This window comes from Eubalaena glacialis, chromosome 3, assembly GCF_028564815.1.
Source record: "Eubalaena glacialis isolate mEubGla1 chromosome 3, mEubGla1.1.hap2.+ XY, whole genome shotgun sequence".
NCBI lineage: Eukaryota > Metazoa > Chordata > Mammalia > Artiodactyla > Balaenidae > Eubalaena > Eubalaena glacialis.
The window spans coordinates 57,861,533-57,887,965 of NC_083718.1; the positions used below are offsets into that span (position 1 = coordinate 57,861,533).

Below are 26,433 nucleotides of genomic sequence, written 5' to 3' on the forward strand. Positions count from 1 at the left end.
TTTTTTCTTTTTTTTTTTGGGGGGTGCACCACACAGCTTGTGGGATCTTAGTTCCACGACCAGGGATTGAAGCTGGGCCACAGCAGTGAAAGCTCCAAGTCCTAACCACTGGACTGCCAGGGAATTCCCAGAAGTCTACTTTTTCTTTTTCTTTTTCTTTTTTTTTTTTTATTTATCAAGTACTAGTTCATTTATTTATTATTTTTTAAAATTTTTATTGGGGTATAATTGCTTTACAATGGTGTGTTAGTTTCTGCTTTATAACAAAGTGAATCAGCTATACATATACATATATCCCCATATCTCCCGCCTCTTGCGTCTCCCTCCCATCCTCCCTATCCCACCCTTCGGGTGGTCACAAAGCACCAAGCTGATCTCCCTGTGCTATGCAGCTACTTCCCACTAGCTACCTTTACATTTGGTAGTGTGTATATGTCCATGCCACTCTCTCACTTCGTCCCAGCTTACCCTTCCCCCTCCCCATGTCCTCAAGTCCATTCTCTATGTCTGCATCTTTATTCCTGTCCTGCCCCTAGGTTCTCTAGAACCATTTTTTTCTTTTTTTAGAGTCCATATATATGTGTTAGCGTATGGTATTTGTTTTTCTCTTTCTGACTTACTTCACTCTGTATGACAGACTCTAGGTCCATCCACCTCACTACAAATAACTCAATTTCGTTTCTTTTTATGGCTGAATAATATTCCATTGTATATATGTGCCACATCTTCTTAATCCATTCATCTGTCGATGGACACTTAGGTTGCTTCCATGTCCTGGCTATTGTAAATAGAGCTTCAGTGAACATTGTGGTACATGACTCTTTTTGAACTATGGTTTTCTCAGGGTATATGCCTAGTAGTGGGATTGCTGGGTTGTATGGTAGTTCTATTTTTAGTTTAAGGAACCTACATACTGTTGTCCATAGTGGCTGTATCAATTTGCATTCCCACCAACAGTGCCAGAGGGTTCCCTTTTCTCCACATCCTCTCCAGCATTTATCGTTTGTAGATTTTTTGATGATGGCCCTTATGACTGGTGTGAGGTGATACCTCATTGTAGTTTTGATTTGCATTTCTCTAATGATTAGCGATGTTCAGCATCCTTTCATGTGTTTGTTGGCAGTCTGTATATCTTCTTTGGAGAAATGTCTATTTAGGTCAGAAGTCTACTTTTTCAGATATTAGTAGAGCCATCACAGCTTTCTTATGATTAATGTTTGCATGGTGTATCTTCTTCTCATTTTAAAAATCTTTTTTTTTTTTAATTTAAAGTATGTTTCTTACAGACAGCGTAGAGTTGCTCTTGCTCTTTTATCAAGTCTTATCATCTCTGCCTTTTAATTGTAGTATTTAGACCATCTACATTTACTTGTTGGGTATTTGTCTGCCATCTTGCTATTTGTTGTCTATTTGTCCTATCTGTTCTTTGTCCCCGTATTCCTCATTTTCTTTTTTTTAATTGAGTATTTATAATTCATTTTATCTCCTTTAATAGCTTATTAGCTATACTGTTTCTTTTACTTTTCTAGTGGTTTCTCTAAGGTTTATAATATTCACGTTTAACTTATCACAGTCTGTCATCAGATTATACCACTTTGTATTACAGAAGAACCTTCCAATATACATCTATTTTCCCCTTCTATCCTGTGTACTTTTGCTGTCCTATATGTTACTTCTGTTTATTATAACATAACATAATGCATTGTTATTATTTATGCTTTAAACAGGCAATTATCTGTTAAGAAAATTAAAAAACAAATAAGCAAACATCTTTTATATTTACGCACATATTGATCATTTCCAGCACTCTTCATCATTTTGTTTAAATCTGAGTTTTCATGTGTTATAAGAACTTCCTTTAACAGTTCTTACAGTGCATATCTGCTGCTATCTCAGCTTTAGTTTGTCTCAAAATATCTTTATTTTTAAATAATATTTCTAGGTTGACAGGTTTTTTCTTTCATCATCTTAAAAAGATATATCGTATTGGCTTGCATTGCTTCTGCTGACAAATTGGTGATCTTGTTCCTCTATTTGTAATTGTTGACCTAAAACAGATTGCCAGTTATTTCTCTAGCAAAAATGGGTTTATTCAGGATCATCAAAGAATTGCAATTCAGAGTTTGCAACTATGGTGAGTCACGTGCAAGTCCCCAACAAAATGGAGAGGAGAACTCTTTATAGAGGGGAAAAGGAAGTTGTGAGGGCTATAGTAAACAAAGAGTCTTTGTCCTTTTATTGGCTGAGTTGTGACTGTCTCTCATTGGCTGAACTGTTGGCAGGCAACAAGAAAGAGTCTTTCTTCTTCCTCTTGGGCTCTGCTCTCGTCATAGGGTGTGAGAGCTGCCCCTTCTGGTCTTCCAACTCTATTTTAATTGAGGTTTCTATTTAAGTCTTTTACGTTTCCCCCTTTTGATCAAGATCTTTCTGTGAAAGCATTGCTGAACATGAATCAGGTTTTCCAGTTTCAGAAGTTTTTTCCCCTCGATGCCAGGAAAGACTTTTCCTGGTTGTAGTGTCTCACATCAGAGGGAAAGTGCAGAGATTGGAAATCTATTGAGGTCACATTTGAGTAACAAGGAGAGATAGGAGGGAGACCTCTTACGCACTTTTTAATGTAAAGACCATATGGTGACCAGTCCCTCCCATCAGGAAACCTGCACAAGCCCCTTAGATAGCCTCATCCACCAGAGGACAGACAGCAGAAGCAAGAAGAACTACAATCCTGCAGCCTGTGGAACAAAAACCACATTCACAGAAAGATAGACAAGATGAAAAGGCAGAGGGCTATATACCAGATGAAGGAAGAAGATAAAATCCCAGAAAAACAACTAAATGAAGTGGAGATAGGCAACCTTCCAGAAAAAGAATTCAGAATAATGATAGTGAAGATGATCCAGGACCTCGGAAAGAGAATGGAGGTAAAGATTGAGAAGATGCAAGCAATGTTTAACAAAGACCTAGAAGAATTAAAGAACAAACAGAGATGAACAATACAATAACTGAAATGAAAACTACACTAGAAGGAATCAATAGCAGAATAACTGAGGCAGAAGAACGGATAAGTGACCTACAAGACAGAATGGTGGCATTCACTGCTGCAGAACAGAATAAAGAAAAAAGAATGAAAAGAAATGAAGACAGCCTAAGAGACCTCTGGGAAAACATTAAACACAACAACATTCGCATTATAGGGGTCCCAGAAGGAGAAGAGAGAGAGAAAGGACCTGAGAAAATATTTGAAGAGATTATAGTCGAAAACTTCCAAAATATGGGAAAGGAAATAGCCACCCAAGTCCAGGAAGCGCAGCGAGTGCCATACAGGATAAACCCAAGGAGAAACACGCCGAGACACATAGTAATCAAATTGGCAAAAATTAAAGACAAAGAAAAATTATTGAAAGCAGCAAGGGAAAAACGACAAATAACATACAAGGGAACTCCCGTAAGGTTAACAGCTGATTTCTCAGCAGAAACTCTACAAGCCAGAAAGGAGTGGCATGATATACTTAAAGTGATGAAAGGGAAGAACCTACATCCAAGATTACTCTACCCGGCAAGGATCTCCTTCAGATTCGATGGAGAAATCAAAAGCTTTACAGACAAGCAAAAGCTAAGAGAATTCACCATCACCAAACCAGCTCTATAACAAATGCTAAAGGAACTTCTCTAAGTGGGAAACACAAGAGAAGAAAAGGACCTACAAAAACAAACCCAAAACAATTAAGAAAATGGTCATAGGAACATACATATTGATAATTACCTTAAACGTGAATGGATTAAATGCTCCAACCAAAAGACACAGGCTTGCTGAATGGATCCAAAAACAAGACCCATATATATGCTGTCTACAAGAGACCCACTTCAGACCTAGGGACACATACAGACTGAAAGTGAGGGGATGGAAAAAGATATTCCATGCACATGGAAATCAAAAGAAAGCTGGAGTAGCAATACTCATATCACATAAAATAGACTTTAAAAAAAAAGAATGTTACAAGACACAAGGAAGGACACTACATAATGATCAAGGGATCAATCCAAGTAAAAGATATAACAATTATAAATATATATGCACCCAACATAGGAGCACCACAATACATAAGGCAACTGCTAACAGCTATAAAAGAGGAAATCGACAGTAACACAATAATAGTGGGGGACTTTAACACCCAGCTTACACCAATGGACAGATCATCCAAAATGAAAATAAATAAGGAAACAGAAGGTTTAAATGACACAATACACCAGTTAGATTTAACTGATATTTATAGGACATTCCATCCAAAAGCAGCAGATTACACATTCTTCTCAAGGGCGCACAGAACATTCTTCAGGATAGATCACATCCTGGGTCATAAATCAAGCCTCAGTAAATTTAAGAACATTGAAATCATATCAACCATCTTGTCTGGCCACAGCTCTATGAGATTAGAAATCAATTACAAGGGAAAAAACGTAAAAAACACAAACACATGGAGGCTAAACACTACGTTACTAAAATACCAAGAGATCACTGAAGAAATCAAAGAGGAAATCAAAAAGTACCTAGAGACAAATGACAATGAAAACACGGTGATCCAAAACCTATGGGATGCAGCAAGAGCAGTTCTAAGACGGAAGTTTATAGCTATACACGCCTACCTCAAGAAACAAGAAAAATCTCAAATAAATAACCTTTCACCTAAAGGAACTAGAAAAAGAAGAACAAACAAAACCCAAAGTTAGCAGAAGGAAGGAAATCATAAAGATCAGAGCAGAAATAAATGAAATAGAAACAAAGAAAACAATAGCAAAGATCAATAACCCTAAAAGCTGGTACTTTGAGAAGATAAACAAAATTGATAAACCATTAGCCAGACTCATCAAGAAAAAGAGGGAGAGGACTCAAATCCATAAATTAGAAATGAAAAAGGAGAAGTTACAACAGACACCGCAGAAATACAAAGCATCCTAAAAGACTGCTACAAGCAACTCTATGCCAATAAAATGGACAACCTGGAAGAAATGGACAAATTTTTAGAAAGGTATAACCTTCCAAGACTGAACCAGGAAGAAATAGAAAATATGAACACACCAATCACAAGTAATGAAATTGAAACTGTGATTAAAAACCTTCCAACAAACAAAAGTCCAGGACCAGATGGCTTCATAGGTGAATTCCATCAAACATTTAGAGAAGAGCTAAAACCATCCTTCTCAAACTCTTCCAAAAAACTGCAGAGGAAGGAACACTCCCAAACTCATTCTATGAGGCCACCATCACCCTGATACCAAAACCAGACAAAGATACTACAAAAGAGAAAATTACAGACTAATATCACTCATGAATATAGATGCAAAAATCCTCAACAAAATACAAGCAAACAGAATCCAACAACACATTAAAAGGATCATACACCATGATCAAGTGGGATTTATCGAAGGGATGCAAGGATTCTTCAGTATACGCAAATCAATCAGTGTGATACACCATGTTAACAAATTGAAGAATAAAAACCATATGATCATCTCAATAGACGCAGAAAAAGCTTTTGACAAAATTCAATACCCATTTATGATAAAAACTCTCCAGAAAGTGGGCATAGAGGGAACCTACCTCAATATAATAAAGGCCATATATGACAAACCCACAGCGAACATCATTCTCAATGGTGAAAAACTGAAAGCATTTCCTCTAAGATCAGGAACAAGACAAGGATGTCCAGTCTCACCGCTGTTATTCAACATAGTTTTGAAAGTCCTAGCCACGGCAATCAGAGAAGAAAAAGAAATAAAAAGAATACAGATTGGAAAAGAAGAAGTAAAACTGTCACTGTTTGCAGATGACATGATACTATACATAGAGAATCCTAAAGATGCCACCAGAAAGCTAGTAGAGCTAATCAATGAATTTGGTAAAGTTGCAGGATACAAAATTAATGCACAGAAATCTCTTGCACTCCTATACACTAATGATGAAAAATCTGAAAGTGAAATTATGGAAACACTCCCATTTACCATTGCAACAAAAAGAATAAAATACCTAGGAATAAACCTACCTAGGGAGACAAAAGACCTGTATGCAGAAAACTATAAGACACTGATGAAAGAGATTAAAGATGATACCAACAGATGGAGAGAAATACCATGTTCTTGGATTGGAAGAATCAATATTGTGAAAATGACTATACTACCCAAAGCAATCTACAGAATCAGTGCAATCCCTCTCAAATTACCAATGGCATTTTCTACAGAACTAGAACAAAAAATCTTAAAATTTGTATGGAGACACAAAAGACCCTGAATATCCAAAGCAGTCTTGAGGGAAAAAAACGGAGCTGGGGGAATCAGACTCCCTGACTTCAGACTATACTACAAAGCTACAGTAATCAAGACAATATGGTACTGGCACAAAAACAGAAACATAGATCAGTGGAACAAGATAGAAAGCCCAGAGATAAACCCATGCACCTATGGTCAACTAATCTATTACAAACGAGGCAAGGATATACAATGGAGAAAAGACAGTCTCTTCAATAAGTGGTGCTGGGAAAACTGGACAGCTACATGTAAAAGAATGAAATTAGAACACTCCCAAACACCATACACAAAAATAAACTCAAAATGGATCCGAGACCTAAATGTAAGACCAGGCACTATAAAACTCTTAGAGGAAAACATAGGAAGAACACTCTTTGACATAAATCACAGCAAGATCTTTTTTGATCCACCTCCTAGAGTAATGGAAATAAAACCAAAAATAAACAAATGGAACCTAATGAAACTTAAAAGCTTTTGCACAGCAAAGGAAACCATAAACAAGACGAAAAGACAACCCTCAGAATGGGTGAAAATATTTGCAAATAAATCCACGGACAAAGGATTAATCTCCAAAATATATAAACAGCTCATGCAGCTTGATATTAAAAAAACAAACAACCCAATCCAAAAATGGGCAGAAGACCTAAATAAACATTTCTCCAAAGAAGACATACAGATGACCAAGAAGCATATAAAAAGCTGCTCAACATCACGAATTATTAGAGAAATGCAAATCAAAACTACAGTGAGGTATCACCTCACACCAGTTAGAATGGGCTTCATCAGAAAATCTACAAACAACAAGTGCTGGAGAGGGTGTGGAGAAAAGGGAACCCTCTTTCACTATTGGTGGGAATGTAAACTGATACAGCCACTATGGAGAACTGTATGGAGGTTCCTTAAGGAACTAAAAATAGAATTACCATATGATCCATCAATCCCACTACTGGGCATATACCCAGAGAAAACCATAATTTAAAAAGACACATGCACCCCAATGTTCATTGCAACACTATTTACAATAGCCAGGTCATTGAAGCAACCGAACTGTTCATCGACAGATGAATGGATAAAGAAGATGTGGTACATATATACAATGGAATATTACTTAGCCATAAAAAGGAACTAAATTGCATCATTTGAGACGTGGATGGATCTAGAGACTGTCATACAGAGTGAAGTAAGTCAGAAAGAGAAAAACAAATATCTTGTATTAACGCATGCATGTGGAACCTAGAAAAATGGTACAGATGAACTGGTTTTCAGGGCAGAAATTGAGACACAGATGTAGAGAACAAACGTATGGACACCAAAGGGGGAAAGCTGTGGGGAGGTGGGGTTGGTGGTGTGATGAATTGCACGATTGGGATTGACATGTATACACTGATGTGTAGAAAATTGATGGCTAATAAGAACCTGCTGTATAAAAAAAAAATTGTGATCAAATGTATTCTATTCGAAAGAAGCAAAAATAGACCATATTTACTGTCTAAATTATATAATAATTTAATGAAAAAAAAAAGACCATATGCTATCAAGATCATAGACATTGGAGATCATCTGAAGTGTTATGTCATCATCAAAGGTTGTTTAGACAAATTTCCAACAGGCGTGGTCCAGATACCTTGGGAAAGCTGTTTCATCAGATATCATCTGCTTCAATTCTGGGAAGTCTTTACTTTCAGGTCACCAGATGATATACAGGTCCAGTTAGGGTTTGGTACTTTTTTTTTGGGGGGGTGTGTCATGTGAATCAAGAGTCTATTCCCTGGGGTTTGGAAGCACAAGGGTTGTTTAGCAGTACCTGATAGGGGACTTTCCAGCAAGGTTGAAGAGAGTCTTTCTGGGAGGTATCTTTTCCAATAGATGAAATCTCTATGTTGCGAAGTGTGAATGCTTAAGGTCTTCATCTTCTGGGAGTACATTGTGAAAAGATTGCTGTACTAAAACATGGTTACTTTTAATAGAAACAATTGAGTTTCCTTTTATCAGTTTTGGGTAAAGAAGCAGGAGCCAAGGGCATTGAGCATCCTATGACTATCTCAAAGCGTGAGAGTTTTTGAGTTCCAAAAGGGGGTGGATCTAAGATTTAGGAAGACCAATGGCAGTGCTTTTGGCTAAGGAATTTGGAGGGCCTTTATGAATTTTTCCAGTTTAGTCTTAGTAATGCCATTAGTGCATTCGACTAAACCAGAGGATTAACAGTGGTAAGTGTAGTGAAAGTGTTGTCAATCCAGCCAAACAGTGCAGACTTGTTGAAATACCTAACCAGTGTAATGGGTTCCTTGATCATTATGAAGTTCAAGAGGAGTTCCCAGGTAGGGATAATCTTTTCCAAGAGCACTTTAGCCACAAAAGAGGCAGTAGCCTGTCTGTAAGAAAAGGCTTCAGTCCAGTGTGAAAACATACAGACCATGACTAAAATATATTTATTTCCACAAGACAAAGAAAGTTGTATGAAATCCACTTGCCAGACCTTGAATGGTCCATTAGGTAGTCTGGAATGTGTGGGAGCAGAATGAACAGGCTACCCTGTGTTGTATTTTAGACAAGTGGGACAAGTGAAGTAGGCACTTTTTGCGGCCTTTTTAATGTTTTCCCCACCAATATTGATTCATGAATGCTATTATTTTATCAATAAACCAATAGTTTAATGCATGTACAGTGGTTTGGAGTGGGAATTTTAGAGTCTCCAATAGGACTGGATTGTTACCTGGTCCTAACCAGAGGTTTCTCTTTTTATTGAACTAATAACTGTTTAATTTCCAATCTTATTTTTCCTTTTCTGAGGTCAATTGTTGGACTTCTGTAGCCAGTTTTTCTAAGTTATCATTTGGAGAAATGTCCCTTTGGACCATGACAGGGGTATCACTGCTCTTGGTTCCTTTAAAGACAGCATACCTCATTAAAGGGGATCCCACAGATAGTGGTGTGCTGAATTGGGCGATTGGGATTGACATGTATACACTGATGTGTATAAAATTGATGACTAATAAGAACCTGAAGTATAAACAAACAAACAAAACAACTAATACTAAACTTTCATTGGGTTATTTGTATGGAAATATATTAATATAAATGTTTCAGACATTACATGAAATTTCTAAAAATCTTATATGTTCTGGTATAATGTTATAAGTCATAATCCTAGTTATTACTTTAAAATGTATATCTCAGAAATAACTAAAAAAAAAAAAAAAAAGGGGGGGGATCCCACAATGATTTTTTTGGTGGCCATAATGGCTATAAGGCAAAGAAGTTATCCCCATGCCACAGGGTCCAGTTGCTGCCTATAATACCCTCTGGGTTGATGGTGGTCCCTGTGTTATGGGGTGAGTACCCCAGGCACATTTCCTTTTTTTCTTTTTTTTTTAATTATTTTATTTATTTATTTTTGGCTGCGTTGGGTCTTCATTGCTGCACACGGGCTTTCTCTAGTTGCAGCGAGCGGGGGCTGCTCTTCGTTGCGGTGCACGGGCTTCTCATTGCGGTGGCTTCTCTTGCTGTGGAGCACAGGCTCTAGGTGCACGGGCTTCAGTAGCTGTGGCACTCGGGCTCAGTAGTTGTGGCTCGGAGGCTCTAGAGCACAGGCTCAGTAGTTGTGGCGCACAGGCTTCGTTGCTCCGTGGCATGTGGGAATCTTCCTGGACCAGGGCTCGAACCCATGTCCCCTGCATTGGCAGGTGGATTCTTAACCACTGTGCCACCAGGGAAGCCCCATTTCCTTCCTTTTCACAAACAAAAAGGAAAAAGAGAATCTGGTAATTGGGATGCCCAAGGGTAGGTAGGTTCATCAAACTCTCCTTTAAGGCCTTTAAAGGCTATGTCATCTGGTTTTTCCCATAAAATTGGTTCAGGGTTGTTGCTGTTGTCAAGTAAAACATATAGAGGTTTGGCCATAAGAGAGAAATTTGAAATCCAGCTTTGGCAGTAACCAACTAGACTGAGTTTGGGGTTTTGATAAACTTAGGACACCATGAAACCTTCTGGATCTAGGTGTAGCCCTTGTTCTAATATTAGATACCCTAAATATTGAGTCATCATCTGGGCAAGCTGCAATTTTTCCTTGGCAGCCTTATGTCCCTTTAATGCTAAAAGCTTTTGCAAGTGGATGCTATCTTGTGAAGAGGCTTGAGAAGGAGAGTAAAGAAGCAAATCATCCATATATTGCAACAAAGTAGAACCTCTAGGGAAATTTATATCATGCAGATCAGCCTTCAGGATTTGTGAGAAGTAAGGACATTCAGTAAAACCTTGAGCAAGCATTACTGCCCAGGTGAGTTGTTTTTCTTCCCAAGTAAAGGCAAAATGGTATCGGCTAGCTTCAACTGGAATACTAAAGAATGCATTATATAAATCTGTTACAGTAAAGAATTTGTTTCCAGTGGGAATAGATGTTAGTAACATATGAGAGTTCAGAACAACAGAGCATGGAGGGATAATGACATTGTTTATCACTCAAAAATCCTAGACAAAACCCCACCCTCTGCCCTTAGGTTTTCTCACCAGTAAAATGGGAGTATTACAGAAACTAGTACAAGGGATAATGAGACCTTGAGCCTTGTAATCTATCAGGGATTTTATGCCTTGAAGAGCTGCTGTATTACTTAAAAGATATCGGTTAATTTGGAGAAGAGGTTTTGAGGAATCTGTTTGAACCTTGATGGGAGGTGCACTGTGAATTTTGCCAATATTAGTTAGAGATTTTGCCCATAAGGAGGGTGGTAGCTGATTCAGTAGTGACAGATGATCAGTGTTTCCAGGGTCAGCTCTAGTACCATCAGAAATGGAACAAATAAAAGATGTCAGAGTCATTTGTTTTTTGGGGTTTTTTTTAATAAATAGATTTATTTATTTATTTATTTATTTATGGCTGTTTTGGGTCTTTGTTGCTGCGTGCGGGCTTTCTCTAGTTGCGGCGAGCAGGAGCTACTCTTCGTTGTGGTGCGCAGGCTTCTCAATGCAGTGGCTTCTCTTGTTGCGGAGCACCGGCTCTAGGCACGCGGGCTTCAGTAATTGTGGCTCACAGGCTCTAGAGCGCAGGCTTAGTAGTTGTGGCACGCGGGCTCAGTAGTTGTGGCTCACGGGCTCTAGAGCGCAGGCTTAGTAGTTGTGGCACACGGGCTCAGTAGTTGTGGCTCGCGGGCTCTAGAGCACAGACTCAGTAGTTGTGGCACATGGGCTTAGTTGCTCCGCAGCATGTGGGATCTTCCCGGAGCAGGGCTCAAACCTGTGTCGCCTGCATTGGCAGGTGGATTCTTAACCACTGTGCCACCAGGGAAGTCCCTCATTTGGTTTTTATAAAAGTAAATTTAGGGATTTCAAAAGTTCCCTATAATGGCCATTGATGTTCTAAATTGTCTTTGGTTAGGTTGGTCCATTTAGTTAGAAATGTGCATGAAGAAGGACCTTGGTTTTTAAATATAAAATTGGCCAGAGTCCCCTAGGGCGGGAGACACCCTCAAAATATTTAGGTAACTGGGATCCAAGTTTTTCTCTAGAATAAAAGAATAATTTTCAAACAGCCTAAACAGCTCAAATAGCCCAAACAGCCTGCAGACGTAATATCAGCCAGTCCTAAGGGAACAGTCTGGTACAGAAGGAGCCACGCTGAAGACTGCACAGCTCTAATGAAACAGCCTAATTCTGAAGGAGGCAGGCTGAAAGCTTAATAGCACAGTTCCACTAGAGCAGCTCAGTCCTGAAGGAGTCAGGCCAAAGGCTTAACTGGCACAGTTCCAATGAAACACCCCTGTTCCAAAAGGAACAGGCTGAAGGCTCACAGTTTCAGTCAGAACAGCATGATTTCAATAATCAGCCCAAAGTGCCAAATGAGTACTTACCTACAGAACAGGGACTTAACCAGAAAGGACAAAGCCTTACAATATATCCTGAATAAAATCTTGTGAGCTTCAAAACCACAAAGAGGGTGCAAGCTCAAATCCAAGAGAAAGACTTACCCTCAAACCCCAAGGTCTGCAAGAAAAGCAGTTAGTGACAATGGGTTCAGTGTGGGTACTGCACCTATTTGCTCACCAGCCTTGGAGTTGTTGGGGGATCTTGTCTGGATCCCCATATGGGCCACTGAAATGTTGACCTGAAACAAATAGACCGTCAGTTATTTCTCCAGCAAAAGTGGGTTTATACAGGATCACAGAATTGCAATTCAGGGTCTACAATCATGGCAAGCCACATGCAAGTTCCCAGCAAAAATGGAGAAGAGAACTATTTTATAGAAGGGTAGAGGAAGTTGGGGGAGCTATAGTAAACAAAGAGTCCATGACTTTTTCTTAGCTGAGTTGTGATGGTCTCTCATTGGCTGAGCTCTTGCCAGGCAAGAAGAGGGAGTCTTTCTTCTTCCTGCTGGGCTCTGCTATAATCATCATAGGATGTGGGAGCTCCCCCTTCTGATCTCCCTACATAATGTGTCCTTTTTTTCTCTGGCAGTTTTCAAGATTTTCTCTTTTTCACTCATTTGTAGTAGTTTATGATGTGATGTCTTAACGTGGTGCTGTGCTTTTTTCCCACTGGAATATTGAACTTCTTAGATTGTGGGTTTACAGTTTTCAAATTTGGAAAATTTTTAGTCTTATATCTTCATATACCTTTTCTGCCCCTTCTCCTTTGTTTGGGATTCCAATTACACATTTACTAGATTGTATATTGTCCTACTGTTCACTCAAATACTAATCTATTTTTTCTTTCTTTCTTCCCAGACTTTTCTCCCTCTGCTTCAGTTGGGATTTTTTTTTTTCTGTGTTGTCACATTTATTGGTGTTTTATTCTTCACTGTTTTAACTATTGTTATGCCCATCCAATTAATTTTTCATTTCAGATACTGTACTTTTCAGGTGGAGAAATTCCACCTGAAATACTTCTGTCTTCCATTTCTCTTCTCATTAAGTTCATTGTTTCCTTTTAAATATTTGAATATAATTATACTTGCTTTAAAAGTCCTCATTTGCTACTTTTATAGTCTTTGTCATTTCTAGATCTGTTTCTGTTCATTGAATTTTTCCTCATTATAGGTCATGCTTGTTGCCTCTTGAATGCTACACATTGTGAATGCTTTATTGTTGAATGTCTAGATTTTGTTGAATTTTTTTAAGAGTATTGAAGTTTGTTTTGACAGAAAGTTAAGTTTTTGGAGATAAACTTGATTCTTTTGACACTTGTTTTTAAACTTTATTAGGATGACTCTAAAGTAGCAGTTAGCAAAACTTTTTCTTAAAGGACTAATATTTTAGTCCTTGCAATTAAATATTGCAAATATTTTACACTTTGCAGGCCATATGGTCTTTGTTGCAGTTCCTCAGTTCTGCTACTGTAGTGCAAGAGCAGCTATAGACAATATATACCCTCAGTCCTTGGTATGCACAGGAATTGGTTTAAGGACCCCTGACAGATACCAAAATCTGTGGATGCTCAAGTCTTTTATATAAAATGGCATAGTATTTACATATAATCTAGCACATCCTCCTGTATACTTTGTCATCTCTAAATTATTTATAATACCTAATACAATGTAAATGCTATGTAAATAGTTGTAAATGAAATGTAAATAGTTGCCAGCAAATAGCAAATTCAAGTCTTGCATTTTGGAACTGTATAGATTTTTTTTTTCCAAATATTTTTGATCCACTGTTGGCTAAATCTGCAGATGTGGAACCAGAGGGCCAACTGTAAACTAATGACCATGGCTGGGTTCTACTAAAACTGAAATACAAAATACAGGCAGTGGGCTGGATTTGGTCCACAGGATCAGTTTGCTGATCCCTGGTCTAGAGAAACATTTGCCTTAAGGCTAGTTTAGCCCTACTGATAAGGCATGACCCTTCTGCGGACTCTGCTAAATGCCCTGAATGTTCATTGAGGGCATTGAATGTTCTCTTCACTCTGGTTGGTCAGAACTCAAACATCTCCTAACCCTGTGTGAACTCTGGCATTTGATAATGTAGATTCTCAGTAGTTGTACTTTCCCTGTTCATTGTTATTTGCCTGGCTTTGTGTAGTTTCACCCTATGAACACACAGTTGTTTATTCTGATGTACAATCAAGGGGACCCCAGTACAGATTCCTGGAACTCTACTTTTAAGTAGCTTTCTCTTCTGTGGTACTTTGCCCTACAAATTCCAGCTGCCCTACAGATACTCTGTGCTTACACTTCTGTCTCCTCCACTTAGTCTGCTGTGGTCTGCTCAGATTCCTCTGGGCTCTATTTGGATTCCCCTTCCCTTGCTGTGTGTTCCAGAAGTTGCCTCCAGGCAGAAAGCCAGGGTGATGAGAGGACTGACCTTTTCTGTTTCTCCTCTTGCAGTGATCACAGTCCAGTGCTGCCTGTTGTCCAGCGGTGTCTCATGTATTTTGTTCAGTTTTCTAGTTGCTTAAAGTAGGAGAGCAAATCCATTCCATTTATTCTGTCACAGCCAGAAATAGAAGTTTTTTAAATTACATATTCATATATCTAGTGAAATTGCTTCACATTTAAAATCAATTATCTATCTCTAGGAATAAATCCTCCAATTGCAAACTAAGTGAATAATTGTTAATTCTCAACTTGCTCAGGATTTTAATGTAGTAGCTATAATGGCACTTTTATAGGCAAGCTGGCAAAGAGGAAACTGTTCCAGTGGATGCTAGTTTTGTTTTAGTATAAGTTAACGTATATCTCTGGCTTTATAAGCAAGTTGGTATATGTTTTTGTATGTGTCTTCTACTTTTATAAAAAACTTGCTGCTGATTTTTCTATTGTCTTTTCTTAATCTCTTAATCTTAAGAAGAAAATAGTAGTTGCATTATTATCTTAACCTTGAGGAGGGCTTTGCAGCAAAACTGCCAGTTTCCAAGAAAGAGGGAGAAAATAATGAGAATTACTGGCTGGCATTTTAATTTTATTTAGCAAGTAAAAACAACCCATTCAACCAGAACTTATATTAGGGCTCTGGCAGGGTACAGCTACAGCTAAGACTTACTAGTCATTCAAAATGCAAACAAGGATCACTCAAAACCTACAGTGATAACCTTGTACATATCACTTCTGTACCTCTATGCTAAAGTAAAATACCTGGTTTTGTTTTTCTGTTGCATGTAAAAATTCATTTATCTTAAGCTAATATCTAGCTATCTGAAAGACAGTTTAATCCTAAATCCCTTTTTAATAAGTTCATGGTCTTTGGAGGGAGGGGCATACTGAGAAGTGAAGCTATTATTTTTCTTTCATTGTTCGTTAATTTGAATAGTTTTGAGTGTTTCTAAAATTTCCTTGGACACTCTGTCACCTATATGTTAGTCCTAAAAGACGATTCCAACTGAGCAAATCACTTTCTGCGTTGGCTTATTTGTAAATGAGATATTTATCTGTCTCCACAGGAAAAGGTGTTTAGAGTTAACTCTGGTAGCACCTAATATGGCCACCTCTTAATGCCATAATAGTCCTCGGGTTATAAAAAGACATCGTTTATTTATGTTGGGTAGTCATCAGATGTCTTCCTTCTTGGGTTTAGTGTAGTAATTGTACAGACTTCAAATCCCTCTTATGTAGTGATCCAACTGGATTTTTCTAATATGTATTGAGCATACTCTTTCATACTGTATGGTAATATATCACATTTTTCAAACATTCTTCCACTAAGAATTACAAATTTGTGTCATTCATAATCTCTATAACTGGCAGAAGTGGATTCCCCCTTACCCTCAGGGTGAATCTTCATCTCCACCAGGTTTTTCTACCTTCTTCTGCATTAAAAGGTGACTAGAACCAAAAGGGCAGAAAGAGAGAGAGAGCTTTGGCTTATAAATTTTTCATTATCCTGACATTATGTGTTCCCATAGCAGAGGGAGCAATTCTTGGTGACTGCAGCATCTAATGATGGTAGTTGCTTTCTTGGAGACAGGAGTCTTTCTTCAAACAGAAACTAGATTGATCTGTTTGTAGCTTCGTTTCTGGATGGTGCTCACAGAAGAATCATTTCTGAGTTCTCTGGTGGCAGTTGTGATGTAACATAGCTTGTTTAAAGTTCTTGCTAGAAAGAAATCCACATTACACCACAGTGCCTCTTTTTGTTTTCTGAGGCAGACATAGAAATTCCACCTCTGGAGCAGCTCAGAGTGAGTTATTATATTCCCTAAGGATACCTCAAACTCACTCCAGCCACTTTCTGAACTCAGTTTACTAAAAGAGTTGTTAAATAAGGGGCATTTGGGAATATCCCTTATTCCAACCACACACCCCCCCCCCAATATGGAAGTATTAATTCTATGCACATTCAGCCCCAGTAATAGCCCATAATTCCCCGAAGTGGATATTAAAACTAATTCTACTAGTGAATGTTATATTACCTGTGTTACTATTTTCAAGAATACATGTGCTGATTTAAGGGAAAAGCTCAGCTAGGAAAATATCAGTGTAGGGGAGAAAAGTATTCCCTAACCCTCTTAGGGTCCTTGGCTGGGTCTGAAGATTATGCTGACAGAGACAAATTAACAGGAGAAAAGCATACAGGTTTATTTAATATGTTTTACATGACATGGGAGCCTTCATAAGGAAATGAAGACCCAAGGGTATAGACCTGTGTATTTTCTGCTGTGTTTGTGAAGAGTGGGTAGTCATGTAGCAATGTGATAGGTTCAGGGGTGTGAGGTAATTGCACTCAGGAGTAGTAAGCTGCGGGAAACTTGGCAAGGCCTGTCGATTTGGATTCTTCTTAGCATTCCTTTGTCGTTGGAGATAAGGATGCTCCTTTACTCTGGTTATAGGGAGGGCACCTCCCACATGAGGGTTTTATGAACTGTTTTAGGGGAAAAGGTGAGGGATATGGGAGGTCAGAGTGACCTTCCTGCTTCTGCCATTTTCTCAAACTCCTTTGGCTTGAAATATTCAATATGCCACGGTGCCATATTTGGGGGTTGTGTGTTCCAAACTCCATCATCAGCAATTCCCATGCCCACCTCCAGAAGAAACATATGTCTTTATTCCTTCTTGATACAACTGACCATTGATGCTATCACCACTGACTGCATTCAAGGAATATTCTGATCCCCCAAATTTGGGGGTTAGTGGAAGAAATTATTTATTTCCTCTTCACCAGTAGCAACAAGGTGAGCATTTTTCAAAAGTAACTCTACTAGGAATCAAAGAGAAAGTTAAAGGATAGAAATGTAGAAGTTTGTAGAGCACAGATGCCTTGTGTCAAAGAAACTAAGGTTTAACTCAAATTGGCTGAAATAACTTTCCCAGAATACAGATCAAGAGTTTTCTTTCTTCTCTCATCACTTTCTGATGAAACCTGTAGGGTATTCAGACAGATCCTATCCTTCAGTGAAGTTTGACCACTTTCTCTGTTTCTGAAAGCTATTATTTGAACTTGGTCTTCCCATCAGCCATATGGCCTCTATGGCAGTTTTGAGTCTGTTTACCTCCTTCTGGCTGCCTGCTCTTAAAAGCAAAAAGACTTGTCTACACTCCCAAGCTCAGAGTCTATTAGACTCTGTTTCCAGTGGAAGGCATGTCCTAGCTCTTCCTATTCAATGAGATTCTCTCTGGTAAACTCAGTCTTGTCTATTTCTTTTTCCACCCTTTCTACCTTCCAGAGATAGTTTTTTCTTAAGGCTTAGAATATTTTAAAAAATATGTTACCACATGCATTCTATTTCAAGTAATCACCAAGGTTGTTAAAAATGCATATAGTGAGTGATAGAATAATTAAAAAGAAAGATAGCCTTTTTTCTCCCAGATGAATATTCACATTCTGTTTCATTTTGTTTTTCTAATACCGAATAGCTAGCAATAGAGGTTTATGCCAATTACTGGTGTCTTATGGGAGAAAGTGAATGAAGGGGGAGTTTTCTGTGGAAAGGATTGTGTACTTTGTTTTTCTCAAGTTATTCTTATTTTTATTTCAGTCTTTGTTTCTCTTGGCTTTCCTCCTAGTGGCAATCTGTTTCTCTTTTATTTTTCTTTACATTTGAAAGTTTCCTACTCTGCTTCCAACTTAATTTTTTTATTAAAACTTAATCCTCAAAATATTGGATTTTGTATTTATAATTCGTAGTTAAAAACGTGTTAAAGTTGGTTTTCCAGTTTAGATTGTATTGGCGTCTTAGGGTGAAGTGAAGAAAGAAGGATGAAGATTAAATTATTCTCCTGGACTGCCCTCCAGGAAATCCTTCTCTGTACTCTAAAAGTTCTTGTTCTTTTCTAGGAGTCCAATGTGCTGATTGCTGCTAACAGTCAGGGTACAATTAAGGTAAGCTATTTTATACATCTCCATTTTTAGGCTATAACAGACTATAACTATAACATGGAAATGCAGAGTTGTACTAAGCCTTAGAGAGCATGCCAAATCATGGGTCTCTGTCTGCTTGGAAATGGCTTTGATTGAAGGGGAAAAGAATAGGTAGCTTGCAACTATGGGGAAGATGATAGTACTTGTTAGAGGTTATACGAATGCTGAAGAGATTGAAAGGCGGTCAGGATGAAAAACAGATGAAGACCGTTAAGCATTCACGGCGGGGCGAGCACTGCTGAGCTTCTATCATGCCAGTGCAGCTACCCCACAGGGTGTTCAGGGAACACGGTCCAAGGTACAGCAGCAGATGCTTAGACGTTCACCAGGTTTTAAAATGTCTTACTCTGATTTTACTCTTCTCTTCCTCGTGTTTCTCTTCCTTCTCTTCCATGACAAGGAGATTTTTCCTCAGTTGCTAGGGGAAGAAAAGGTATTCTAGTGTTCCGTTGAAAATTGATTGATCATGTGATCATGCCATTGGTGTAATCTGAAAACTTTAATGTCTCTTTACTCACAGTCTCATTCCCAAATTCATATATAGTTTTCCACATACTTTGTAGTTAGGAGTTCAAGGAAGTAAAAATTTTATCTAGTTATACCATTGGATATTCAGCACTTGGGCACAATACATTGGATAAATAAATCCTGAGCTAAGCAGTTAGCTTTTAAACAAAACACCATTTTGGAGGGGGTTTTTAGTACATGGGTTTGATTAGCACTTATTCTGTGGGTACCAGTTCTTTCCACATATTCTCTGCTGATACAGAAGTGTCAGGATGTATTTTTTAAACAATATGTATCTATTTTCCTGCCAATTAGCATTAATTTTGCCATGGCTTCCTTCCACTCATCCTGAGTGGAGAATGACCCAGCAACCAAGAGAGCAAATCCAAGCCTCACACATTGTCCTACAGAGATGAAATGAGCAAACTCAAAGCAGAACTGCACTGTTAGCTGGTCAAATTAATTTACATGGTATACTTCTTTTTATGCAGCCAGTTTCTCCATTTGGAAAGCCTCATTAGAGAGCCAGGGCTGTGTTCTGGAAGCCTCAAGCAAGATGGTAGAAGGTCTTGGAATCTGTTTTAAGTGGCTCTCTATAGTCTCTCAGTTTTTCTTTACTTTATTCTCATGGCAAGGCATGTATTGAAAAAGCTGTACTGTATTCTTCAACAAGTTTGGCCTTTGAGGCAATTGGGATTGCTAATGTATCTACAGAAAGCTCAAAGCTACATACATACTTACAGGATCTCAGCGACAAATCTAAGATTTTTGTTCAACAGCATTGACCTCTTATGAAAAGTAGCCTGCTTGGCAAATGTAAAGACAAAAAGCATTATGAAAGCACAGATATAAGTCAAGCCTTAGCACGGCAGAAGATAAGTTGCTCCTTTAATTCTTTGCCACCTAGAATTACAGTCTCCATCTAACATAATCCTTTTTGACAGTGCTCATAATTGTCCGCATGTTCGATGTCCTTTCTCAGCCATTTCTTCTACTCTTTTTATAACTGATCATTGCTTCTTCTTATTTTTATTTATTTTTTGTACATCTTTATTGAAGTATAATTCTTATTTTTAGTTTTAGCACAACTTTTTCATATGATAAGGTACTACTTTAATAGCTAACAAAATATCTCGACACCCAGATGCTTGACTAGAAAATAAATGAAGCAATAGGAAAAGACAAGATTTTAGGTCCTGTATACCTTGATCACTATAAAATGTTTATCAGTGCAAGAAGTAAATGGATTAAAATTCTAAACAACAATACTTAAACTTTTTCTTATGAATGTGGAAAGATACCAACATAATATTCCAAAAATGTTATGTTCATGCTATGCATCAGTCAGTTCATTTATCTATATGTTTTATGTAGTTTATCTTGAAGGCTCCTTTGTTGACTGTGGAGATAACTAATCTGAAAGAGTTCATGCAACTATTGAATTGAAAGTAAGAATGGATTAATGTCTAATCCCTTAAAATTCTTTGATTTTAGCCAAAGCAGTTGGGAAAAGTCTACTTGATTTGGTTCTTCATTTACAATATAATAAAGACTGATTAAACTCTTCCTATATTTTAAAACTATTTTATTATATTGATTCTTTTTTCTTCCTATTAGGTGCTAGAGTTGGTATGAAGGGTTTACTCAAGTTGAATTGTACTTGATCCGGCTGAAGTACATCTGCAGCTGACAATAAGAGAAGACAGAAACTGTCATGTGATGTCTCTCCCCAAAGTCATCATGGGTTTTGGATTTGTTTTGAGTATTTTTTTCTTTTCCTTTTTTTTCCTCCTTTATGACCTTTGGGACATTGGGAATACCCAGTGAACTCTCCACCATCCATGTAACTCTACGGACTTTGCTGCTGTTGGTGGTATGGTTATCTAATTTTTGTGATAGGGAAACAAATTCTTTTGAATAAAAATAAATAACAAAAAATAATAAAAGTTTATTGAGCCACAGCTGACCTGGGAAATTTTTGTCCAATGTGGCAAGAGATAATTTTATCTTTTCAAGAAGTAGCACACATGAACTATAGTATAATGTACTGATGAATAATTTTTAAGGTCCATATTTCCCCACCTCTTTGGAATTATGCATATCAACATAAAGTGTATGGATTCTTTTCTGTGAATTTAATGTTTACAGCAGGTAGAAAGATTAATTACTTTATGAAGTTCTCTCTTCATTCTCTGACCAGATTTATATTATCAGCAAGTACCAGATTCCTCAGTCCCTCTGGATCTGGCCAAGGGTCTAACATTTTGACCTGTTGAGACCACATTCAAACAGAAAGGGAATATCAGTCTGTGACAGCTATCTCTGTCTTTTCCTTTGAAATGTTACCCATAAGGCCCTAAATAAGCCCTAAATGTAGACAAACCAACTTATTTTATAAAATCATGGCTATCTGATAGTCATAGGTATTAGTACCATTGTGGGGTGATCAACTTTGAGCAAAGGTCAGCAAACTTTTTCCATAAAGGGCCAGATAGTAAATATTTTAGGCTTTGCAGTTCATATGGTCTCTGCCACAACTACACAACTCTGCCATTGTGGCAGAAAAGCAGCCACAGACAGACCATATATAAACAAATGGGCATAAGCTGTTTATGAAATAGGTGGAGGCCCACAGACCATGGTTTGCCAGCCTCTCACTTAGAGGAAAAGAAATTGAAGCCCTATTATCCAAATTTCCAAGCCATATAATCTCTTAGACTGTCTAGTTAATTTCACACATTGTTTTCAATTTGTAAAAGGAAAGAACTTAAGAGTAGCAGGTCAAGCAAAAGTAATGTGAAGCTTTCTGTTTGAGTTACTTTAAGTCTGAACACTTTTTAGAAAAAGATATAAACAGAATTATATGCCACATGTATTTTATAAAAATAGACACTTGGAAAAGCTTGGTGTGATAAGTATATGGATAATAAGGGTGATCAGAATATCCCATGTATCCCTCTATTTAAAATTATTGAAACCTACTGCAGGTCCACATTTCATTATCTGAAGCCCTTGGGCCAAATGCGTTTTGGAATTTAGATCTTTCTGACTTTTAGGAAAGTAATAGGGTACATATACTATGTATTATATAACACCCGCCAACAGAGTCTAGAGCAATACTGTTTTCAAACACATTAATATTTCTGCAGCAAAATGTATGAATGTTCACATTATATGAGATTAATAAAGACTAAAAATAGTCTTGCATTAGTTCAGGTCAGTTTTTACTGCCAAATGAGTCAGCCTCAAACTTAAGTGAAATTTTTCAGTTTTTAGAGCTTCAAGACAATTATATCTTAACTAACTTCTGGGAGATAAGACCCTGATAACTTTTGGACTCAATTCTGAGAGAAAAAGTCACTATCATTCAAAAGTTACACTTGTCATCAACCAGAACAATGTCAGTTGGGCTTTTTTCTGAGATTAATGAATGTCCTTTTGCAAAAATGTAGAAAGAATATTCACATGTAGATTCTTCACTTAAAGAACTTTACTTAGGCAGATATGTCCAGAAAGTCATCAAAATAGAAGCAGAGAGTTAATGCCTCTTTGAATGTGTTTAAATAGAAGCAGATTATTATGGTTTTTGTTTGGTCTGACTCTTTTTGTTTTATTTCAAGTTGTTAGCATTGTAAGGTTATGTTAATTTCCATACATTTGGAAGGTTGCAATAAGGTACCTTTAGTTATCAAAGGGACTCAATTTTTTAATAACTTATTATTTTAAGAAGGCAGTGTTGTTTTATTTAAATTTGTGTTTAACTCTCTTTCTTGTAAATAGAAACCATTTTAAAATTTGAGTTAGTCTTTGCAGGATGTCAAAATCAAACAAATATTACTGTTTCTTAGAAAAATAACATATTAGTTAACTAAAGCTTAAAGATAATATACATTTTAACACCAAAAAAGCTTCTAACTCATGAAGAATATGGGTTTTTATATTTTAATCTAATCTTTATTTCAGTGTATTTGTAGGGGTTTCTTAGACAAAGTTGCCTTTGTTCTTAGGTACACAACTCATGCATAAGAAACATTAAGGACGGAAAAACTTTGAAAAGTTCTTGTAAGAAGATTGAGCTACTAGACATCAAAAATTTTATGGGACCGTGCCACGACCTCAGAAAGATGAGCATGGCTGGACCATTACTAGTCAAGGAAGAGATGAGTGTGGGATGAGTTTGAAGAGGTGTAGGAGCCCAAAAGCTATGTGGAAACTTCTAGGGCATGCTTGAAAATTTGAATTTTGTTATAAAAGCAGTTAAGTGGAAGTGTTAAATGGAATGACACAATCTCATTTATGGTAAATGGATAGATGGGGGCAAGAGTGCAGTTAGGAAGGTGATCAGTCAAGAGTTAATGGTGGCTTGGACTAGCATGATCCAACCTAAAAACCTGTTTCAGCTTATTAGAGTTTGTCTTAACTCCTATATCTTGGAAGATTCTTGATTAATTTTTAAAGTCATTTTCTCATAATATGTATTGACAACAAAGAATGCAACTCAGCAGATTTATTTCTTCAGTGGTTATGCAGTCCTCAACCAGCAGCAAGTCACTTGGGAACCTCATGACCCAAATTCCCTGTGTGCTGTTTTGAGGACACCACTTCTCTAAGCTAAGCAAAACTAGAAGCTGCCTACCCTTGGTTCTAAATATAAAGGTAATTTGTCATTGCCCTTAATGTAATTATGCCCACATAACTGGGATTAATAGTCAGGAAAAGTCTGCTTACTTAGAAATGAGACGTGCAGAAGTGTTAACTTAGATCCTGAGCCTATTGTATTACATGTGTTTCATGACTGACATTAATACTTAAAATAGTAGCACCTTGTAATTCCTACCAGAGCAGTTAGTAACCAACTCCTGTGTGGCTTCTGGTTAACATGTTAGGCACTCCTGGATTCTTGGACTAAAGAGAAAACCATAGTGATCATTCTAGAAATATTTGTTGAGCTCCTGCTTTGTGTAAGCAAGGCACTATGTACTATATATATACTAAGCGTATGAAATAAATAAGACATAATCACTGCCCTCAAAAAGTTTATTGTCCAGTGGGAGAGACAGATAAGTATAAATATGTAAGTACCATAGTAGACATAAATTTTAGATGTACCAGAAAAATATATAATCTAGAGTGGTGGGAGATTAGGATCAGGATAGGGGACTTAGGAATATTTTTCATCTCAGCTGAATCCTGAAAAGAGGTAAAGGAACATTCAAGACAAAGGGAAGCAAAGAAAAAGGCTCGAGTAGCTTCTAGTAGCCAAAGTTGGAACAATTTGAGCAAAAAATAAACTAGTGTTGGATTATAGATTATAACCCAAAATATAAATATCCATGAGTCCATGCTTATATAAATAAATGATTGAATAAATAAATGAAAAGTTTCCCATGCAGAATTCCACATTACATAGCTATTCCATCCTCAAGGAGATGGAACATAATTCCCCACTCCTTAAGGACGGGCTGTGCATAGTGACTTCCTTCCAAAGAGTCCAGTATGGAATGAGAGAAAAAAAAAAAAAGATTAACTTTACAGTGGAGAAACCTGACAAATACTACCTTAGCCAGGTGATCCGGGTCAACATCAAAAGTTATGTTGTGTTGATACTATGTACTCTGGATATCATACAATGAAAATGACACTTTAACTCTGTGATCTTCCTCCCCCAAATTCATAAATCCAGTCTAAATGAGAAGAATATCAACTAAATCCCTAGTGAAGGACATTCTACTAAATACCTGACCAGTATTCCTCAAAACTGTCAAGGTCATCAAAACAAGGAAAGTGAGAAACTCACAGCCTAAGGAGACATGACTGAATGTAATGTGATATCCTGGATGGGATCCTGAAACAGAAAAGGACATTACATGAAAGCTAAGGAAATTTAAACAAAGTATAGACTTTAGTTGACTGATCAGTATTGATTCATTAATCAATCAGTATTGATTCATTAATTGTAACAAATGTACCATACTAATGTAAGATGTTAATAATAGGGCAATTGAGTGTAGGCTATATGGGAACTCTTTCTTTGCAATTTTTCTGTAAATCTGAAAGTGCTGTTCTAAGGTAAGTTTATCAAAAACAAAGGTTAAGAGGATAGATTCAGTATGTACAAAACAAAGTTCAAGACAGTAGTGTGAGTTGAAGCTGGAGAAGTACACAATAAACCACAGTGATCTGTTTCAGTGACCACTTTCAAACAAAAATGGAGGCAAACATGGAGTTTAGAGGAGTTTTAAGTTACAGTCTCAACTTTAAGAAATTGTATAGTTTTGCAAAAATAAACCTCTGTACTCCATATTTATCTCTAAATTCTACTTAGAATGATATGCTAATCTCTGTTAATAAATAAGATTATACTATACAAATTCCATTGTCATTCTTATGATTTAGTCACTAAGACATCTGAGTGCCTACAATTATTTATTTCTTTTCACTTGAGATCATTACAGCTTCTCAATATGAGAATTAAGAAATCTTCCCATTTGTTTATGGTTTTAATTTGCCCTCCTTTCTCTGGGAGTCATTTGTCCTTGATTAGTTTTCGAATCAAACTCCCTAGTGCCCAAGTTCTGAAGGAGATCTTGCATTGGAAGTGGGTAGGGATTCTCATGAATTCTAAGTTAAACTTCCCAAAGGTGGTAACAGTCTAGGTTAATCAATTATTGTGTGATATATTTTGCAGTCTCTCTGCAAATGATTTTATGGATTTTCCTATATGCCCTGCTTTCGTCCTACTGTCAGTACTAATCTGTGACCAGAGGTTTAGGAGCCTTTTGGAAGAACCACATAAAAAATAGTCTTCAGGATTTTCAAGGGAAAGAACCAAGGCAAACACAAGTAATTGTATATTCTAAATGTAAGGCTTCACCTTTAGTTTTATACGGATGAAAGAATGTTTTATTCCAGAAACTTTTTTGTGAGTGAGCTTCAGTGGAATAGCAGCCTAATAATAATCCAGTTCACTCCCAGTTTGGTACCCTCAGCTAGTGGTCTGTAATGGATATGGGCTGTTGCTCAAAAGAGATGAGTAAGGTCCGATAGCCATTTGTGTAGGGTGGCTCTATTCATTCAACAAATAGTGCCTATTATGAGGTAGTCTCTTCCAGGCTAAGACTTTTTCTGTAAAGAGCCAGATTGTAAATATTTTAGGCTTTGTGGGCCATACGGTCTTTGTCACGACAACTTCACTCTGCCATTGTAGCATGTGAAAGCAGCCCTAGACATAATGGAAACAAATGAGTGTGGCTGGGTTCTAATGAAACTTTATGAATGGACACTGAAATTTGAATTTCAGTTAATTGTCATGTATCACAATATTTTCAAAAATTATTTC

At 37.3% G+C, this 26,433-nt stretch overlaps 1 protein-coding gene across 5 annotated transcripts in view; it reads left to right on the forward strand.

The window, feature by feature from the left end:
* The window catches only part of COP1 (COP1 E3 ubiquitin ligase), a 270,583-nt gene extending 249,510 nt beyond the window's left edge, over positions 1 to 21,073 (forward strand). For 4 of the 5 annotated variants that reach the window (XM_061185683.1, XM_061185682.1, XM_061185680.1 and 1 more), the window contains 2 exons: positions 18,504 to 18,548; positions 20,712 to 21,073. In XM_061185683.1, the coding sequence (XP_061041666.1) occupies positions 18,504 to 18,548; positions 20,712 to 20,729 (63 nt within the window). In that variant the 3' untranslated portion in view covers positions 20,730 to 21,073. The remainder of the gene's footprint in view (positions 1 to 18,503; positions 18,549 to 20,711) is intronic. The other variant, XM_061185681.1, reaches the window with a different exon arrangement.
* Positions 21,074 to 26,433: the final 5,360 nt, after the last annotated feature.